At 39.2% G+C, this 21,864-nt stretch overlaps 2 protein-coding genes across 9 annotated transcripts in view; one reads left to right on the top strand and one right to left on the bottom strand.

The window, feature by feature from the left end:
- The window catches only part of CEP290 (centrosomal protein 290), a 92,422-nt gene extending 91,098 nt beyond the window's left edge, over positions 1-1,324 (bottom strand). For 2 of the 8 annotated variants that reach the window (XR_015253449.1, XM_086712691.1), the window contains exons 1-3: positions 976-1,320; positions 284-413; positions 50-127 (exon numbers count right to left, since the gene is read on the bottom strand). Coding sequence is in view for 6 of the 8 variants with exons in the window: in XM_086712691.1 (XP_086568817.1) it covers positions 50-127; positions 284-385 (180 nt within the window). In the remaining 2 variants the exon portion in view is untranslated. Of the gene's footprint in view, positions 1-49; positions 128-283; positions 414-975 lie in introns of all 8 variants that reach the window. The other 6 variants (XM_086712696.1, XM_086712695.1, XR_015253450.1 and 3 more) reach the window with 5 other exon arrangements.
- Positions 1,325-1,387: 63 nt separating this feature from the next.
- Positions 1,388-21,864, top strand: part of TMTC3 (transmembrane O-mannosyltransferase targeting cadherins 3) — a 55,366-nt gene continuing 34,889 nt past the window's right edge. The window contains exons 1-2 of the mRNA XM_025926833.2: positions 1,388-1,567; positions 10,844-11,060. Of these exons, the coding sequence (XP_025782618.1) occupies positions 10,872-11,060 (189 nt within the window). The 5' untranslated portion in view covers positions 1,388-1,567; positions 10,844-10,871. The remainder of the gene's footprint in view (positions 1,568-10,843; positions 11,061-21,864) is intronic.

Raw genomic sequence — 21,864 nt, 5'->3', positions numbered from 1 at the left:
AACGTCCTCTAATAGTCAAAACCATTGTTAAAACCCACAGCATACAAACCTTCATTAGTGATTGAGTAATTCTGAAAAGGTGTATCACATTTTCTTGACTTGCATGTTTTAGCTCACTTGTTTCCACCTAAGTAAAGAGAAAGCAACTATTTTATATTTTATAACCCTTAGGCAAAATATGAGAACTCTTCCATTTGTGACATTCATTGATTTCGTGGACAACTTAATCATAGTTGTGCGTGTATGTACACAAACAACTATGTATTGTTTATCAGTTAAGCACCTTGGATAAGGAAACCAGTAAATTATCTGCCAATTCTTCTTGACGAGGCAGGTCATCTGGGTCAACTTTTATTATTTCTTTCCAGTTTATATTAGGTGGCATCGTGAAATCTTTCACTGCGCTTTACCTTCTGTAACAGAACAGGTGGGTATTAGCATTTTCAATGTAAACAACATTACTGTTTTTGTAGATTACATCATTATAACTCTAAGATGTTAGCAAAGAGCAATGGCTCCTTAATTTTATGACAGATATACATATATACAGATATATATAGCCTTGATCAAAATTACAGCTGGCACAAACCAGCAGATGCTGCACCAGCTGAATAAACTACAAGCTCCCTTCCTAAGACTCATCTAGATCAGAACTAAGGTTCTGCGTCTCCTCCTCTACGCCCCCCCTTACCACTAGAGGCGCTCGAATATCTAATGGTGCCAAGCGCGGGGCTGCCTGGAAGGCTGAAAATGAATCCTGATTCGGAGAAGCAGGAATTGGGGGTAAAAAGGGTGCGGAAACGGCTGAAATGGGCGCAGGTAGGCCGAGGAAACCAGGGCCGAAGCTAGAAGACAAATGGGTTGCCAAGCAAAGACTAGGGAGCAGGGAAGCTAGGCTGTTACATACGGGCCCTGAGGCTTAAAGAACCTGCTTGGAAACAAACTGGCTGCTCCCTCTCACCAAAATCCACCCACCTAACCAAGGATGGCAACCAGCAGCGTCCCCTCATCTGCCGCACGGACCAAGCTTGGTCCCGCCGCTACGCCCGACCGCTCCACAGCGCGCTTCCACCGGGTCTCTGGATCCCGCCAACTGGTCCAGTGCAATCAAGAGCGGCAGCGGCTGCTAGGCGACACCATTCCCCACCCAGCTAAAGACGGAACAAGGCCCCGGATGCGAGGGGAGCCTACATTTCACGACCTTGGGTGATGCTTTGCGTTTAGATTCTCCTGCAAGGTCCCTTGTACTCTCTGTTAAAGACTGGGAGAAGGTGAGGGATGAGGACTCCAAATCCCAGAGTGCAGTTCTGCATGCAAAGTTTATGCATGCTGGGAAATGAAGTTTCTGAGATGTGGAGGTAGGCCGTTCCCGGCGTGCAATGCGGGAGGCTGCGACGGTGCTGGGGTGGTGGGGGAACGACCCGGAGGCGGGAGGCGCAGTGGCTGAGGCGCGTGTGCGCCGATGACCAGAATTAGATAGACCATGACTGTGCCTTCGGTGGCGTCACTCGCTGGGCCGCTTTTCCTGAGATTTCCCTAAGCCATCCCCTGGTGGAACTGCTCCCAGGTGAGGTCGGGCTACGGGTCAGCGGCGGGGGAGGAGTTGAGGGGAGCGGTCCCGGCTTAAAGAAGCTCGTGCTTTGGGGCGGAAGGACTCGGTCCAGGTCTGAAGAGGTGGGAAGCACCCTTATCCTTAGGGGTTGCAAACGTTCCCGGGGTGGTACCCTCTGTAAGAAGAAAAAGTTTTAGTTTTCTTTGCTCTCAGAATCCATTCAGTACCGTGGAGTGGGGGCCGCGCCGCCAAGATCGTGATTTCGGGGTGAGTAAAGAATCGAGAAAAGGACACATTCTTTTCTGTCCGCCTCACCTGTAGCACCGTAGCCTTCGTGGATCGGAGGACCTGAAGGTTGAGGTACTGGCATAGAGTGAAGGCTCCAGAGAGGGGAGTTTAGAATTTGTCCAGGCTACTGCTGGGGTGGAGAGAGAAGGGCCTCAGTGCTCACCAGCCCGGAAACTGTCACTTGCTTGGTTACCGAAGATGCCCTTATATGAAAGTGTTCTCAGGTGTTTACAGTTCTTTTGGACAAAGTTTCCCCATCCTGCTGCGCTCAGCCATTCTGAAATATAATATACTAGTAGGTAACTTTCTCAAAAAGCCTTAAACTTGAAATGACATTTTCAACTGTTTGGACCATTGCCTCTTACAATAATCTTCTTTTTAGGACTTTTTCTTAATTGTAATTTATATATTTTCCTTCTGAAAATATACAGATTTTTTTCCAAACCACGTGTTTGGGGAAAACAAATAGCTCAGTAAAAAATAAAAACATACCGATTTCGTAAGATACAAATCTGATGAATGTCTTTAAAATGTAGGAATGATGATTTTGTTGTATCCTTTACTGAGATTATATGCCACACACTGTTCATTATCTTTTTCACATGCTTACATTACATCCCCAGAACCTGCGTACCTTGTAACTCTTTTACTTTTTGACTAGTCTGTTCTTTGTTTCAATGAGTTCGTTTTTGTTTTTTGGTTGTTTTGGTTTGTTTTTTTTTTTTTTCTTTTTTTTTTTTTAGATTGGACATGTTAGATCATACGGTATTTGTCTTTTTCCGTCTGACTTATTTCACTTAGCATAATGCTCCCAGGGTCCATCCATGTTGTCCCAAATTGCAAATCTTGTCCCAAATTGCAAGACTTCATTCTTTTCATGGCTGAATAATGTTCCATTGTATGTATACACCACATTTTCTTGATTCATCTGCCAGTGGTCACTTAAGGTGTTTCCATGTCTTGGCTATTGTAAATAATTCTGCAATGGATATGGGGGGTATCTGCGATGGATATCTCATCCAGATAGTGGTTTCATTTGCTTCGGATGTATATCCAGAAGTGTAATTGCTTGATAATATGGTAGTTCTGTTTTAAATCTTGAGTGACCTCCTGGCTGTTTTCCGTAGAGGCTGCACTAGTTTACATTCCCACCAGCAGTGTGCGAGGGTTCTCTCTTCTCCACATCCTTGACCACAGTTGTTATCTTTTGTCTTTAGGATGACAGTAAACTGACAGGTGTGCGGTGGTGTCTCAGGGTTTTGATTTGCATTTCCCTGCTGTAGTGATACTGAGCACCTTTTCATGTACCTGTTGGCCATTTGTAAGTCTTTGGAAGAAGTTCTTTTGTTTTTTTGTTTGTTTAAATGTTTATTTTTGATAGAAAGAATGGGAGAGGGGCAAAGAGAAGAAGACAGAGAATCCCAAGCAGGCTCTGCCCTGACAAAAAAAAAAAAGAAACTCTGGGCTCAAACTCACGAACCTGTGAGGTCAAGACCTGGGCCGAAATCAAGAGTTGGACTCTTAACTGACTGAGCCACCCAGGTGCCTATGCCTGTTTTTAAATCAGATTCTTTTGTTTTTTTTGCTGTTGAGCTGTTTAAGTTCCTTACATATTTCAGATACTAATCCTTTATCAGATGTATGATTTGCAGGTATTTTCTCCCATTCCATAAGTTGCCTTTTCATTTTGTTAATAGTTTGGTGTGCAGAAGCTTTTTAGTTTAATGTAGTCCCACTTGTTTATTTTTCCTTTTTGCGTTTGGTTTCAAATCCAAAAAAAAAAATCATTGTCAAGGTCAGTGTCGAGGAGTTTACCTTTATGTTTACTTCTAGGAGTTTTATGGTTTCAGGTCTTACATTCAAGTCTTTAATCCATTTTGTATTGATTTTTGTGAGTACTGTAAGATTATGCACTTTCATTCTTTCACATGTGGCTCTCCAGTTTTCCCAACACCAGTTATTAGACTCTACTTTCTTTGTTATGTATTTTTGGTCCTTTGTTCATTTCTGAGCTGTCTTGTTCCATTAATCTGTATATTTTATGCAAATGCCATAACTATACAAATGCCAATACTATAACTTTGTCACACTATCTCACTTACTCTTCATCACAGTCCAGTGGAGTAGGTGCCTATATTGTCCTCATTTTCCAACTAAGTTAAAAAACTTAAGCTTGGAGAAGTTAAGTACTGTGCTTAAATAGTGTGATATTGGGCATGGATCTTTCTGGCTGGAGGACATTCTCTTGACTGCCATACTACCTCTTCAGGCATGCTGGAACCAGTATCTGTGGAGTGCTTCTTCTTCAGTCTTGCTGTCTGTAGTAAATATCACATTCTAATGATGTAACTTTGTTTACTCAAGAATTTGAATTACGTTTTTCATGTTCAGTTTTTAATTCATAATTTAGCAAGGAAGGGAAGAGATGAGATCTAATCATGTGCTTAAAACTGCATATTTATTTTCGTGGAATCTGATTTTTCTGTAGCACCTTGTTTTTTTTCTTGTTTTTCATTCATTATCACTATTCTGTATATTCATTTACTAGTTTCGTTTGTCTGTTTTCACCTTTACTACCCTTAGTTCCCCTCATCCTCTTGTTCACATTTATATTGCCAGCATCTCAAGGTACCTGGTCTAATGGTAAATTTTATTTTCACTTTTCAGAAGTGAAAATAAATTCAGAGAAGCTAAGTAATTTCCTAATAGTTAATGAATCTAAGACTGTTACCCAGATCTCAATTACAGTCCTGACAAAATGCAAAATCTTACTTAAATTTCATTTTTTTTTACTCTAACAATATTTTTGAGCTTGTACACTGTCCTAGCATTGACTTATAACCTCCTTAGGAGCTTTCCAGGTGTAATCCGAAACTGGCTTCTGAACATGGAGGGCAGAGAGACAAAGGGGAAGGCCATTCCATGTTGGTAGGTGGCAGCTTCACTAAGTAAAGGGTACTTACCTATGAGACTTGTCTTGCATAGTGGAAAGACTAATGAACCCCTGCACCCACCCAATCTGAAAAGCTTATATAGAGAGGCCTTAACTGGGTTCAGTCAAGTATATTGTGCAGGTGTTCTCAACACCATATCATTATCTCAAGGCTATGTCCTTGCAGTAGCCTTTGGGATAGCAAAGCTTGCATGAAAAGCAAACAACCCACATTCCAACTGGAGGGGACAGATCACTTGGGCCCAATTTATAGATCAGCTGGCAGTCACATTTGTTTTTTGGTTTTTTTTAAGTTTATTTTGGCGTGCAGGTGGGGAAAAGGCAGAGGGGGAGAAAAAGAGAATCCTGAGCTGACTCTGTGCTGTCAGCACAGAGCCCTATGCGGGGCTCAATCCCACAAACATGACCTGAGCCAAAATCAAAAATCAGAGGTTTAACCAACTGGCCCACTCAGGCCCCCCTGTCAGTCACATCTTTTCAATGACCTTCCCCAACAGCTAGACAAGGGCGATACAACAGGAAACAAGTTTGCTATGGTCTAGGTCCTTATGCATTATAGTATGTACGTAGCTGTGAATCAAATTTAACTCAAGTTCTACTTCAGTCACTCTAATTTTGAGGAAAATCACTAAAACTGTTATTTTTTTTTTTATCATATTTTCTGCATCAGTCAGTTTTTACCAAGAGAAGAGTGATACCAAGAGATGTGATAATTTTATAAATGTCCTTGCTACAGGAACACTTGCCTGGACCTGCCTTCTGTCTTCTCTCTGGTTTTATGAGCAGTTTTATTTAATCAAAATCATTTCACAAAAACACTTTCCCTTTTGTAATTGCTACCTCTGTTCCCTGTATCAGTCAACTTATTTTGTTCAGATGTTACTTCCATTCCCTTTTTTGCTGCTTTATCAAGAAAATGAATGGTAGGTTATTTTCCAGCATCTATAATAAAGCATAACCATGAGAACTTTAGTGTCCACTGTGTATAAAATATTTCATTTTGTCTGTTCTAGTAGAGAAGACTCAGTGTGCAGCAAGCTGACACTTGTCTCTTGACATGAGACTGGAAAGATTAGGAAGAGTCAGAGTAAATACTTCATAAACTTTGCAGGCCAAAGTTTTATACACTTTAAAATAGTCATAAAATATAGATTATTCTTATTGGAGAAGATCATGAAATTATTGAACTGAGAGAACTCTACTTTCCAGGTTAGTCACAAATTCATATAAAATTTTCCTGTAGGTTTATTTTTTCCACAGTTGTACTACTGGATTTTTAGAAAAAGGGGTACATGGTAACAAACACCTATGAGAATCTCATCTTTGATATAATGGTCAAGTAAGCATTTTTGCTTTCCTTTCTTTATGTTTAACAAGCATGTAAGGTACTATCATCTCTAGGTAAAGAAAGAGAAGCATTGAACCCCCTCTCCATGTCACAAGGCTTCCCATTTGCAGTGAGCTTGAGCTTGGAGCAGAAGACAATCCCTAAAGTTAAATCAAGTTGAGGGTTTTGATTATTATGTTGGCATTGAGCACGTCAATTACTGAATGGAACTGTTTGCAACTTAATGTGATTGTATAACTCTTAATTACCTAACTATATTTAGAAATCCTGGGAACTGTCCAAGTTTTTTAAAGTAACATTTTATAACCTTATGTTTTGTAAACCTTTAAATTCAACCTAAAAGTCTTATTATGTTTGTAAACTTACACGCCCCCCCACCCCCTTTTTTATATAATTCAAATTGAAAGGACTAAATGCATAAGCTACATTTAAAACTTGGTTAAATTGCCTTAATTTAAAATTGCATTTATAATTTTAATATATTTTTATTATTTTTTTAATGTTTATTTTTGAGAGAGAGCATGAGCATGGGAGGGGCAGAGAGAGAGGGGGAGACAGAATTTGAAGCAGGCTCTGTGCTGAGAGCAGAGAGCCAGATAGGAGGCTCAAACTCAGGAACCCGTGAGATCATGACCTGAGCCGAAGTCGGATGCTTAACCAACTGAGCCTAATTTTTATTCAAGGACTCAAGACACCTGACTTAAAAAGCAAAATTTTCTCAGTACTTAAAACAATTTGTATACACCTAATAAATTAAACTTAAAACTATAGCAACTCCCAAGTCTTTACAAAAATTCCAATATATTTGCAAACTTGGCTAAATTAGTATACTTTTCAGCTAAAAAGCCTAAATCCACAAACTGCATGGCCAATAATTTAATATTATGTATATTTTACATATCATTGTGTCGTATAAAATTGCATTTTAAATTATTTTTGAAGCTAATATATCAAGAGTCTACAGTGTATAAGATTATTCTGAACATTATAAGTACTCTAATAATCAAATACATGTTAATTCCCAAATATAACTGTGAAGTAGTAAAACCACGGGTTTAATTTACTCCTATTTCCTCTATTTATTTTAATTTTTCCTGTGGTGAGAATGTTTAACCAAATAGTTTAACAGCAGTTTGGGGTAAGAACTCCAAGTGTCACCAGGTCAGGGACTTGACGTTATTTATGGGAGAGAGGTTTCTGACCGATACACAAGACCTGATTTTCATCTATCCCATGGTGGATGTTCTGAGTTGTTTTGTTTTCCTAAATTTCAATTACACACACACACACACACTGTAAGAGTAACATGGTTCTCACCCATGGATGTTCTGAGTTGTTTTGTTTTCCTAAATTTCAATTACACACACACACACTGTAAGAGTAACATGGTTCTCACCATTAGGTGCTCTGTTTATACCTTCTTGGGAGTGTTGTTCAAGAACCTTCTGACCTATTCTAGTGTGAAGTGGTTAGTTGACTTGCTTGCATGGTTGTCATTCTGGGCATTTCTTTTTTTGCTTTGTTTTGTTTAGTTTTTGTTTTCTTCTGGGTATTTCTTTTGTTGCTATCTTGCATTGGATCCCCTGTCTCCTGATTTCCCTCTCTCTGTTTCTTAGTATACTCCCTAATTTTACTGGTATACATCTTCTATTAGTTTCCTGAAAAGAGGAGACAGAGGTAATGTTTTTAAGACCTTGAATGTCTTAAAATATTTTTATTCTAGTTTCTTAGTTGGGTAATTTGTGTTTATTAACATAGAATTTTAGGTTGGAAATTCTTATCCCTCAGAAACTTGAAACATTACTCCCTTTTTCTTCTGCATCTAGCTTCCAGTATTAGTGAAAGAAAAAAAAAAAAAGATTTGTTTGGATTCATAATCTTTGGTATGGAACCTGTTTTCTTTGTGGAAGCTTTTAGAGTCCTTTTTGTTTGTTTCCAGAGTTGTAATATTTTATAAGATTCTATACCAGTTTGTAAAAAAGAGCTGGAGTGTCTCAAAATGTATATAGACAGACTTCTGGTTAACCCTCATTTTCAGTTTGCTACCTTCTGACTTGTGTCTTCTGTGTCAGACACCTTGTATTTCACCTATTTCAGAGAGGAAGTCTCTGATCTTCTCCCCTGCTATAGAACAGGTCACTTGCCTGTACCCAATGGGAAAGGGGTCTAAATTCTAACAAATCCATATGTTCCAACCTATTTCTTGAGATCTTGTCACCAGTTTTGAGATTGATGCTGGCAGGGATGCAAAAAACTTTTTAAGTTTTCCACCTTAAGCTTTAGATTCACTTTCCTGAGCTCTGTTAGGTCACTTGATAAATTTTGTTTTTCCAGCTTCCAAAACTTGCTATGATTGCCTCTCCAGTGGTGTTTATCCTTGGGAATTTATACCCCCCTTTCTTTTCTCTTTTAATACTTTGTCATTTTAGTGTGTAGTTGAGAATGAGTGAGGCAAATAATGCCTGGTCAGTCTCCAATCTTTAAACAAGTGCTATCAGCTTTTTCTATGATTATAAGGTATAAGGTCTTACTCTTTAGAGATGATAAATCACTTGTGGACTCAAGATAAACCCTTAGATAATTTTTCTTTTAGTTAAAACTATCCTTCAAAAGGTACAGCTAATTTCCTTTGGTGATTGGTAGCATTGGATTTTGCATTTCTTTAAGTGTAATATATTCTAAGGTTTTCCTATCCAATTCTAAAGGCACTTTAATAGGCTTGTGTGTGTATCTTTATATAAACTTACGTCTGATTTTAAATCTCTCTCTGCCCTCCCTACTGTATTCTTCCTCTCTACATCTAGGCCAGATGTATATCAGGCCTTAGATCTTTTGGCTCTGTGAGTGATGTATTGTTTCTTCTTGCTGCTATAACAAATTATCACAAACATGCTGGCTTAAAGTAACAAAAATTCTATTTATTTATTTTTTTACTGTTATTCTTGAGAAGAGAGAGCATGAGCAGGGGAGGGTCAGAAAGTGGGAGACACTGAATCCCAAGCAGGCTCCAAGCTGTCAGCACAGAGTACGATGCAGGGCTCAAACTCATAAACCGGGAGATTATGACCTAAGCCGAAGTCAGACGCATAATGGACTGAGCCACACAGGCGCCCCAACAAATTTATTTTATAACTATGGACGTGCAAAATGGGTTTCATTAGACTAAAATTGAAATGTCAATAGGGCTGTGGTCCCTTTAGAATCTAATGAAGAAAGTGGTTTTTTTGCCTTTCCACCTTCTAGAGGCTGCCATCATTCCTTGCCTTATGGCCCTAGCCTGCTGTCACATCACTCTCATCTCTGCTTTTCTGACTCTTCTGCCTGCCTTTTGTAAGGTTTCGTGTCATTGAATTGGCCCACCAGATAATTAAGGATATAATCTCTTCATCTCAAAACCCTCCATGTAATCACAACTTGCAAAGTCTCTTTTGCCATGTAAGGTAACATATTCACAGGATCAGGGGATTTGGATGTGGACAGTTTGGGAGAGGGGCATAGTTCTGTCTTCCACAAGTGATGAGCCCAAAATGATACTAATGATACTACTCAAGCTAAAAAAGTATATCATCAGCTTGTTTTTCAAGAGTACCCTTATTTTAATTATAGGGCTGATTCTTCAGTATCATCCAGTAATTATAGTGCCTTTTACTCTAAACCATTTTCTCACTGAATCCTTTATTTAAAAAAAAAAAAAAAAAAATTATTTTGAGAGAGCACCAATGAGAAGGGGCAGAGGGGTGGGAGGGGGTGGGAGAGAATTGCAAGCAAGCTCTGCGCTGTCAGTGCAGAGCCAGACACGGGGCTCCATCCTTTGCATCCCTGAGATACGTGACTTGAGCTGAAATCAAGAGCTGGATGCTTAACCGACTGAGCCACCCAGGTACCGTACCCTCACTGAATCCTCTCTAAAACAATGACTTAATTATGAATTTTCATGTGTGAAGCCCATTCCCTATATTAAAACCATTTGTGGTAAAAAGAAAAAGAAACACTATTTAGAACTGGGTTTTAAGCTTATATGGGCCAGATAACATAAATCAGTCAAACAAGTCAGGGTTAAAGACGAGACGATACTTAAATGGCTAGTATACAGCTAGCTTAGGCTTAGAATTCCTATAGAGACATTTAAGACAGATATGTTTAAAAGGTTTTAACCAAACCAAGGCTGTGGGCTGCAAGTTTGGACACCTGATTTAGGTAATAGTTGATCTTCTAGTATATTAAGTACTAAAATAGAAGTTTCAAGATACATTTTAGAAAATCCATGTTCAATGTTTTTTCAAATATTTGTTTTCCCACAAAAATTTACTGTCCTTCCCACTAAGATTTATTTACTACTCCTTGAGTACACCATACTAGTTTTTTTTAAAGTTTTTTGTATGTATATCTCTTTCCCTGAGTAATCTGACCTGTGACGACTTATAAGGAATTCACTATCTAGTTAGCTAGAGATATAAATCCAGAGATTAAGTGGTGTGATTGTAGTAGAGGTATGAAATTCATGAAGCAGCAATTCATTTTAAGTTAGAAATTTGAAGAGAGTGGGCAGCTAATGCTTTTTAGAGGTGGATGATATTTGAGCTGAGCTTTGAAATACTCTCAAGGAGAATTAGCATTCGCTATTTTACTTATCCTTCTACTAAAATTTTACTTATTTGAAAAAACTGATGCTTACTTTATTTTCATGATTTTTCCCTCCTAGATTTTATCCACAAGTGCTTGTGGAAAAGATGGCTGATATTAACCTCAAAGAAGTAACCTTAATAGTAGGTGTGGTTACTGCCTGCTATTGGAACAGCCTCTTTTGTGGTTTTGTTTTTGATGATGTTTCAGCAATACTGGATAATAAAGACCTGCATCCATCTACACCTTTAAAAACTTTATTTCAGAATGACTTCTGGGGAACCCCTATGTCTGAGGTAAGTAGTTATTTATTGCTTATATGTATCTTAGATTTTAAATAATTCTAGTAGTTTATTACTCATAATTCTTTATCAACATTGGCATCATAGCATTTATGAATTTGTTTCCCAAAAATTTGTATGTTAGATAGGAAGTTGAAGATGTGGTTATCATCTTTAAAGCAGTACACGGTTCTTTCCTTAGATGTATACCTTGGTTTAATCTTTTTAAAAATAATATATGTGTGTGAAAACCAAACATTAGTATATGAGTAAGTGTAAACAAATCTATTTCTTGCTAATTTTCTCTTTTTCCATGATTCAGGCCAAAGAGATGACCACTTTGGATATATTTAACTATCTGAAAATATGTGACTTCAGTATAAGTAGATTAGACTTTTTTTTTGAGAGTGATAGTGCATGTGAGCACTCACGTGATCATGAGTTTAGGAAGGGTAGAGAGAGAGAATCCCAAGCAGGCTTTAAATGTGGAAGTTTCTCAAGGGTGGGGGTGAAGTCTGTCATTCCTTTAGTCACAGCACATAAGTATTTTTTCTTGTTAAAAAGCAGACTTTATTTTCTTAAACCTTCCTGTTCTCACCTAATTCTAGCCTTTAAAAAAATACATATTTGATAATGAGGAAAAAATATGGTTCTATAATAAGATACATTATTTTCTAGTCAGTTTATTTCCTTCTACCCCTACCTTTTATCCCCAGAGACCCTTAGAACCCATTCCTACAACTTAAGCTAGTATCTGTTGTGATTTTAATCATGGCATTGAGATTTTAAACTGAAAGGTTAGCTGGCTAGATTAAAGGTCTCATGAAAGTTATACCTTCGTGTCAATATGATTTCCTCAGCTTTACAAATACAATATTTGATTTTGTTCAAAGCACCTATAAGTGGGCACACTAAGAAAATACTCATAATAATAGACTCAGACAAAATGAATGAACAAATTAGAATAACAATATATGGTGGAGATTGTTGCTTCCTCCTGTTTTCAGATGGGCATCTTCTTTTCCTGTTGGGAAACATGCCACTAGGGAAAAATTGTTCTGAATAGTATTTAGGTATTATATGTTTTCTTGACAAGCCTGGAATTAGCACAAAGATCTAATGGTTGATGTCCATAAGTACTGATAGGCTAGAAGCCTGTGTGTAGATCACCAAACCTTTATAAGGATTTTTATGCCAGTATAGAGCTTAAAGACACATTTTGGGCTTAGAACATTCTCCTGAACTGTATGAATACTGGCACATTAGGGATCTTTAGACTCCTTTTGGCTTCTCAGTGTTTAGATCATCTCTTTTATAAACCCATTCTTTAGATAGTAATACTCTGTTTTTGAATGGTTCAGTGTATAATCTGGCTGCGTATTACAGTTGCCTGGGGCACTTAAAATGTTACCAAGGCTCTACTCAAACTTTTTAGTTACAGTTAGCTCAGAATGGGATGTTAGCATCAATATTTTTGTCTTGTTCTTTTTGTGTGTGTTCGCTTTTTTTATTGTAGGATTTTGGGGGGGGTGGGTAGGGGATTGGGTGTTTCTTAAGTTATCCAAGTGATTCTCTGGTGCAGCCATGGTTGAGAACCACTGAGCTGTAATGAGCCACTCTCTTCTGGCATTTGGCCTACAATGTATCTATCTTAAGGTAACGTTTGCAAATAATCCCATTGCACTAGATATTGCCTCCGCTATATGGAGATTCACATTAGCAGGGAACTGTCAGCTAATTCACTCATTATATTCATGCCTATGTTTCTATTGCCACCTAATAATATGAGTAATTAAATTTTCTTTTAATACACCTGAATTTAATAATGATCTATATTATTTTGTTTGTAATATAACTGTTTTACTGTACTTTCACAGAGTAAACCTGTTATCTGCTATGCTAATGATTATTTGTCATAGCAGAGTCTCAGATTACTAATGAATTGTGTAAATACAGTAAAATACTGGTTTGTGAGCATAATTTGTTCCGGAAACATGCTTGTAATCCAAAGCACTTATATGTCAAAGCAAATTTCCCCATAAGAAATAATGGAAACTCAGATGATTTGTTCCAGAACCCAAAAATATTCATATAAAAATGATCACAATACTGTAATGTCATAGACTCTGGGCCTAGAGTTCTTTCTTGTCTAGCAAGAAAGCGGGATGCAGGATTAAAATGCGAAAGATGGCTAATGTCCAGGAGAAGACAAGAGCCCCTGATTAAGGGTCCTTGCTCCTTTCTTATTAGGATCAGAAGGCCTATAAACATGGTGATGAACGTGCAGAAAGAGACAATGAAACTGTAAACATTAACTCATGGACTCATGGGAAAGGGGATCTTGAAGATATGCGGAGTTAGGGGTTTGGGTTAATACAAAACAAAAAATCCTGGTGCCCAGAGGAAGGTTGTTTACAGCAGACCTCAGGCACCACCTGTTTACCTAAACTTGTCTGGGGACAAGAAAGATGGAACATGTAACCTCAGAGTCAACTAGGAACCTTTTGTTAACTAGCTCTGCTCTGGGCAGCTTTGCCCTGTAGTGGTCTATAGCCCTATTTACCTGTTTACCTAATTTGGTCCTTCTGCAAAAGCAGCTTTCTGCTATAATACTAAGTTGGGGAGTTGGGGGGTTGGGGGGGGGGCGGGTGGTATCTTCCCTGAATACCTAATCTTATTTACCTCATATACTTTTGTATTGGGGCATTGGCCCACCCTCTCTATACTTATTTACCTAATCTTGTTTACCCAAATTTGGGTGTGAGTATCCTATGGCTTTTTAATTCTTTATGCCTTGTTAACCCATCAGTGCAGGCTCAGGGAATTCCTAAGCTTATTCCATTACCACACTGCAATATAATATAAAATTAAGAAAATATGAAGAAAAATTAATCTGCACTTACCTTTGAAAACTTTAGTGGCTGGTGTAAGGGAGACAAGAGAGAAGAGGGTTATTGTGTAGGACAACTTTCACCATCGCTAACGGAATCACTGCTATCTATAGACTCCATGGAATCTTTCTCTTTTTATGCAACTTAAACAAAGAACCTATCCACTGGCACTTGCTTTTGCCTCCTTTTGAGGATTTCGTGGAAATGTGACATTGCATTGCCATTAAATAGATTCATCACTCACACTGCCACAGCCTTATTTGGGTGGTGCATTTCTATAAAATTTTGCACCGTTTCCACATTTTACACATCTCCCTAATCTCATTTGAAGTGAGGGATTCCTCTACCTTTTTCTCCTCCTCTCCAGATGAGATGCAGATGTAGACTTCCCATTAAATCTTGCAGTTTCGGCCACTTGCATGCCTTGTTTGTACTGCTCAATGATTTCCTTCTTTCCAACGTTTTTTTTTTTTTTTATTTATTTTTGGGACAGAGAGAGACAGAGCATGAACGGGGGAGGGTCAGAGATAGAGGGAGACACAGAATCTGAAACAGGCTCCAGGCTCCGAGCCATCAGCCCAGAGCCCGACGCGGGGCTCGAACTCACGGACCGCGAGATCGTGACCTGGCTGAAGTCGGACGCTTAACCGACTGCGCCACCCAGGCGCCCCACAATGATTTCCTTCTTAACATCCACCATGATCATCTCCTTCTCACTGCCTTTCTTTTCAACCTTTTTCTGCATGGGGGCCGTCATATACGCTTTCAGAGATACTACAATACAATATTAATAAATTCTTGTCATATTTAATGAAACTGACAGTAAGACAGCAGAGGAAAGAGTCTATATCTGAAGGCAGTCTGACCTAAAATGAAACAAAGCATTCCTTAGCTTACTCTTGTGTGAAAAAGTGAAGTACATACATAGGTGGTTTGAAGTGACAAACAAGACACTAGTGCCAGTTGTGGGCACCCTCCAGAGTTCTGAAACCACCGATTTCTGCCACAGCCTGAGATCAAGCATGTGACCATGGGAGATGGTCACCCACAATTCCACAGCCAGAGAGACAGAGAGACAGAGCGAGAGAGAGAGGGAGAGAGTGAGCCATTGGCTCAGTTGTGATCATGTGACTTTGTTTCACATACTATTATTGTAAGACATTACTCATTTATCAAGTTAAAATTTATTAGAAATATTTCCTTGTTTTGTGGAACACTTACAGAGTTACTTTTACAATCCAAGATTTACTATAATTAGTTATGTTAATAATTAATTTTTTAATTGGCCATTACCTATGGCTCTGTAATAGACCTAACAAAAAAAATCATGTATATTGCAATTAAAAATAACCTATTCCCCCTGCATTTTCAGACTTCATCCATTCAGCTGGCAAATATGTCCCATTGGAACTATGGTAACATTTTAGGCTCTCAAAAGGTTTCTAGAACCTTTTTTTTGCTTTTGGATACAAATCATGTCAGTTCAGTATAGTGCCTTAAAAATAATTTTGTCTGCCTGAGCTAAAGCCAATGATGTACAGAAATTAATCAGCAAAGAACATTCTAAGTAGACAACACTCATGGTGTGTGTAGTCAGTATAGAGATACTAAAATGTTCCTATTTTCAAAGGAGAATTATTTGTTCCTTGTGGTTCCTAACATTCCTGGTAGGGATGAAAAGCTTACAAGTATAATACCAGGGTCCCAGCAAGATATGGTAAGAGGTAAGAGAGCAAAGAAGCTGAATTTGAATACCCTTACATAAAATTTTTATTTATTTATTTTTTCAATATATGAAATTTATTGTCAGATTGGTTTGCGTACAACACCCAGTGCTCATCCCAAAAGGTGCCCTCCTCAATACCCATTACCCACCCTCCCCTCCCTCCCACCCCCCATTAACCCTCAGTTTGTTCTCAGATTTTAGGAGTCTCTTACGCTTTGGCTCTCTCCCACTCTAACCACTTTTTTTTTTTTTTTCCCTTCCCCTCCCCCATGGGTTTCTGTTAAGTTTCTCAGGATCCACATAAGAGTGAAAACATATGGTATCTGTCTTTCTCTGTATGGCTTATTTCACTTAGCATCACACTCTCCAGTTCCATCCACGTTGCTACAAAGGGCCATATTTCATTCTTTCTCATTGCCATGTAGTACTCCATTGTGTATATAAACCACAATTTCTTTATCCATTCATCAGTTGATGGACATTGAGGCTCTTTCCATAATTTGGCTATTGTTGAGAGTGCTGCTATAAACATTGGGGTACAAGTGCCCCTATGCATCAGTACTCCTGTATCCCTTGGGTAAATTTCTAGCAATGCTACTGCTGGGCCATAGGGTAGGTCTATTTTTAATTTTTTGAGGGACCTCCACACTGTTTTCCAGAGTGGCTGCAACAATTTGCATTCCCACCAACAGTGCAAGAGGGTTCCCGTTTCTCCACATCCTCGCCAGCATCTATAGTCTCCTGATTTGTTCATTTTGGCCACTCTGACTGGCGTGAGGTGATATCTGTGAGTGTGGTTTTGATTTGTATTTCCCTGATGAAGAGCGATGTTGAGCATCTTTTCATGTGCCTGTTGGCCATCTGGATGTCTTCTTTACAGAAGTGTCTATTCATGTCTTCTGCCCATTTCTTCACTGGATTATTTGTTTTTCGGGTGTGGAGTTTGGTGAGCTCTTTATAGATTTTGGATACTAGCCCTTTGTCTGATATGTCATTTGCAAATATCTTTTCCCATTCCGTTGGTTGCCTTTTAGTTTTGTTGGTTGTTTCCTTTGCTGTGCAGAAGCTTTTTATCTTCATGAAGTCCCAGTAGTTCATTTTTGCTTTTAATTCCCTTGCCTTTGGGGATGTGTCGAGTAAGAGATTGCTATGGCTGAGGTCAGAGAGGTCTTTTCCTGCTTTCTCCTCTAGGGTTTTGATGGTTTCCTGTCTCACATTCAGGTCCTTTATCCATTTTGAGTTTATTTTTGTGAATGGTGTGAGAAAGTGGTCTAGTTTCATCCTTCTGTATGTTGCTGTCCAGTTCTCCCAGCACCATTTGTTAAAGAGACTGTCTTTTTTCCATTGGATGTTCTTTCCTGCTTTGTCAAAGATGAGTTGGCCATACGTTTGTGGGTCTAGTTCTGGGGTTTCTATTCTATTCCATTGGTCTTTGTGTCTGTTTTTGTGCCAATACCATGCTGTCTTAATGATTACAGCTTTGTAGTAGAGGCTAAAGTCTGGGATTGTGATGCCTCCTCCTTTGGTCTTCTTCAAAATTACTTTGGCTATTCGGAGTCTTTTGTGGTTCCATATGAATTTTAGGATTGCTTGTTCTAGCTTTGAGAAGAATGCTGGTGCAATTTTGATTGGGATTGCATTGAATGTGTAGATAGCTTTGGGTAGTATTGACATTTTGACAATATTTATTCTTCCAATCCATGAGCATGGAATGTTTTTCCATTTCTTTATATCTTCTTCAGTTTCCTTCATAAGCTTTCTATAGTTTTAAGCATACAGATTATGTACATCTTTGGTTAGATTAATTCCTAGGTATTTTATGCTTCTTGGTGCAATTGTGAATGGGATCAGTTTCTTTATTTGTCTTTCTGTTGCTTCATTGTTAGTGTATGAGAATGCAACTGATTTCTGTACATTGATTTTGTATCCTGCAACTTTGCTAAATTCATGTATCAGTTCTAGCAGACTTTTGGTGGAGTCTGTCGGATTTTCCATGTATAATACCCTGTCATCTGCAAAAAGTGAAAGCTTGACTTCATCTTTGCCAATTTTGATGCCTTTGATTTCCTTTTGTTGTCTGATTGTTGACGCTAGAACTTCCTGCACTATGTTAAACAACAGCGGTGAGAGTGGACATCCCTGTCGTGTTCCTGATCTCAGGGAAAAAGCTCTCAGTTTTTCCCCCATTGAGGATGATGTTAGCTGTGGGCTTTTCATAAATAGCTTTTATGATCTTTAAGTATGTTCCTTCTATCCCGACTTTCTCGAGGGTTTTTATTAAGAAAGTTTGCTGAATTTTGCCAAATGCCTTTTCTGCATCGATTGACAGGATCATATGGTTCTTATCTTTTCTTTTATTTATGTGATGTATCACATTGGTTTGTGAATGTTGAACCAGCCCTGCATCCCAGGAATGAATCCCACTTGATCATGGTGAATAATTCTTTTTATATGTTGTTGAATTCGATTTGCTAGTATCTTACAGAGAATTTTTGCATCCATATTCATCAGGGATATTGGCCTGTAGTCTCTTTTTCTACTGGGTCTCTGTCTGGTTTAGGAATCAAAGTAATACTAGCTTCATAGAATGAGTCTGGAAGTTTTCCTTCCCTTTCTATTTCTTGAAACAGCTTGAGGATAGGTATTATCTCTGCTTTAAATGTCGTAGAATGCCCCCGGGAAGCCGTCTGGTCCTGGACTCTTATTTGTTGGGAGATTTTTGATAACGGATTCAATTTCTTCATTGCTTTCTATTTCCTCCTGATTGATTTTTGGAAGAGTGTGGGTGTTTAGGAATTTGTCCATTTCTTCCAGGTTGTCCAGGTTGTTGGCATATAATTTTTCATAGTATTCCCTGATAATTGCTTGTATCTCTGAGGGATTGGTCTTAACAATTCCATTTTCATTCATGATTTTATCTATTTGGGCCATCTCCCTTTTCTTTTTGAGAAGCCTGGCTAGAGGTTTATCAACTTTGTTTATTTTTTCAAAAAACCAACTCTTGGTTTCATTGATCTGCTCTACAGCTTTTTTAGGTTCTATATTGTGTATTTCTGCTCTGATATTTATTATTTCTCTTCTTCTGCTGGGTTTGGGGTGTCTTTGCTGTTCTGCTTCTATTTCCTTTAAGTGTGCTGTTAGATTTTGTATCTGGGATTTTTCTTGTTTCTTGAGATAGGCCTGGATTGCAATGTATTTTCCTCTCAGGACTGCCTTCGCTGCATCCCAAAGCATTTGGATTGTTGTATTTTCATTTTCGTTTCCATATATTTTTTAATTTCTTCTCTAATTGCCTGGTTGACCCACTCATTCTTTAGTAGGGTGTTCTTTAACCTCCATGCTTTTGGAGGTTTTCCAGACTCTTTCCTGTGGTTGATTTCAAGCTTCATAGCATTGTGGTCTGAAAGTATGCATGGTATGATCTCAATTCTTGTATACTTATGAAGGGCTGTTTTGTGACCCAGTATGTGATCTATCTTGGGGAACGTTCCATGTGCACTCGAGAAGAAAGTATATTCTGTTGCTTTGGGATGCAGAGTTCTGAATATATCTGTCAAGTCCATCTGATCCAATGTATCATTCAGGGCCCTTGTTTCTTTATTGATTGTGTGTCTAGATGATCTACTCATTTCTGTAAGTGGAGTGTTAAAGTCCCCTGCAATTACCCCATTCTATCAATAAGGTTGTTTATGTTTGTGAGTAATTGTTTTATATATTTGGGGGCTCCTGTATTTGGTGCATAGACGTTTATAATTGTTAGCTCTCCCTGAGGGATAGATCCTGTAATTATCATATAATGCCCTCCTTCATCTCTTGTTACAGCCTTTAATTTAAACTCTAGTTTGTCTGATATAAGTATGGCTACTCCAGCTTTCTTTTGACTTCCAGTAGCATGATTAATAGTTCTCCATCCCCTCACTTTCAATCTGAAGGTGTCCTCAGGTCTAAAATGAGTCTCTTTTAGACAGCAAATAGATGCATCTTGTTTTTTTATCCATTCTGATACCCTATGTCTTTTGGTTGGCACATTTAGTCCATTTACGTTCAGTGTTATTATAGAAAGATATGGGTTTAGAGTCATTGTGATGTCTGTAGGTTTCATGCTTGTAGCGATGTCTCTGCTACTTTGTGTCACAGGATCCCCCTTAGGATCTCTGTAAGGCTGGTTTAGTGGTGACGAATTCCTTCGGTTTTTGTTTCTTTGGGAAGACCTTTATCTCTCCTTCTATTCTAAATGACAGACTTGCTGGATAAAGGATTCTTGGCTGCATATTTTTTCTGTTCATCACATTGAAAATTTCCTGCCATTCCTTTCTGGCCTGCCAAGTTTCAGTAGAGAGATCTGTCAGGAGTCTTATTGGTCTCCCTTTATATGTTAGAGCACGTTTATCCCTAGCTGCTTTCAGAATTTTCTCTTTATCCTTGTATTTTGCCAGTTTCACTATGATATGTCGTGCAGAAGATCGATTCAAGTTACGTCTAAAGGGAGTTCTCTGTGCCTCTTGGATTTCAGTGCCTTTTTCCTTCCCCAGATCAGGGACGTTCTCAGCTATGATTTCTTCAAGTACACCTTCAGCACCTTTCCCTCTCTCTTCCTCCTCTGGAATACCAATTATGCGTAGATTATTTCTCTTTAGTGCATCACTTAGTTCACTAATTTCCCCCTCATACTCCTGGATTTTTTTTTATCTCTTTTTCTCAGGTTCTTCTTTTTCCATAATTTTATCTTCTAGTTCATCTATTCTCTCCTCTGGCTCTTCAATCCGAGCCGTGGTCATCTCCATTTTATTTTGCAGTTCATTAATAGCATTTTTTAGCTCCTCCTGACTGTTCCTTAGTCCCTTGATCTCTGTAGCAAGAGATTCTCTGCTGTCCTGTATACTGTTTTCAAGCCCAGCGATTAATTTTATGACTGTTATGCTAAATTCACTTTCTGTTATATTGTTTAAATCCTTTTTGATCAGTTCATTAGCAGTCGTTATTTCCTGGAGGTTCTTTTGAGGGGAAATCTTCCGTTTCGTCATTTTGGATAGTCCCTGGAGTGGTGCGGGACTGCGGGGCGCTTCCCCTGTGCTGTCTTGAATAACTTGTGTTGGTGGGCGGGGCCGCAGTCAGACCTGATGTCTGCCCCCAGCCCACTGCTGGGGCCACAGTCAGACTGGTGTGTACCTTCTCTTCCCCTTTCCTAGGGGTGGGATTCACTGTGGGGTGGCGTGGTCCATCTGGGCTACTTGCATACTGCCAGGCTTGTGGTGCTGAGGATCTGGCATATTAGCTGGGGTGGGTAGGCAAGGTGCACAGGGGCAGGAGGGGCAGTCTCAGCTAGCTTATCCTTTGATGATCTGCTATGGGAGGGGCCCTGCAGCACGTCAGACCCCGCTGCCGCTGCCGGAGGGATGGATCCGCAGAAGGACAGCATTGGGTGTTTCACAGTGCAAGCAAGTTACCTGGCGGGAACTGGTTCCCTTTGGGATTTCGGCTGGGGGGTGGGCGAGGGAGATGGCCCTGGTGAGCGCCTCAGGGGCTCAACAACTCTCCTTCCTGTTTTCCTCCAGCCTTCCAGCTTTCCATGCAGAGCTGTTAACTTATAACCTTCCAGATGTCAAGTCCCTCTTGCTGTCAGAACACACTCCGACTGGCTCCTCCGCTTTTGCCAGCCAGACTTGGGGACTCTGTTTGGCCGGCGGGCCACCCCTCCGCCCCAGCTGCCTCCCGTCAGTCCATGTAGCACGCACCACCTCGCCGCCCTTCCTACCCTCTTCCGTGGGCCTCTTGTCTGTGCTTGGCTCCAGAGAATCCGTTCTACTAGTCCTCTGGCGGTTTTCTGGGTTATTTAGGCAGGTGTAGGTGGAATCTATCTAAGTGATCAGCAGGACACGATGAGCCCAGCGTCCTCCTACACCGCCATCTTCCTGAGCTAAAATTTTTAAAAATAGCTAGGATAATATTTTATGTGGTTTTGACCTATGTTTTATTCTTAAATCGGCTTTAATTTTGTCTTACAGTAAAACTTTTCTGGTTAAGTCAACCTTACAGTTTGTAAAGAAATTCAGCAACTTCACATAAAATTTGTTATCTTGCCAGTAGAGACTATCATAACAAAGTTTTCTGTTCTCTAAGAAAGTTTTTGCTTTTGTATTATCCTCTGTGTAGTATTTAGTGAGTTTTTGGCTTAATATATTCAGGTGTATACATTACAAAG

Source organism: Puma concolor, chromosome B4 (genome assembly GCF_028749965.1).
Source record: "Puma concolor isolate L17-30 chromosome B4, mPumCon1.1.hap2, whole genome shotgun sequence".
Classification (NCBI taxonomy): domain Eukaryota; kingdom Metazoa; phylum Chordata; class Mammalia; order Carnivora; family Felidae; genus Puma; species Puma concolor.
Note: the sequence above shows the minus strand (reverse complement) of the source record. Positions and strands in the feature narration are given on the sequence as shown.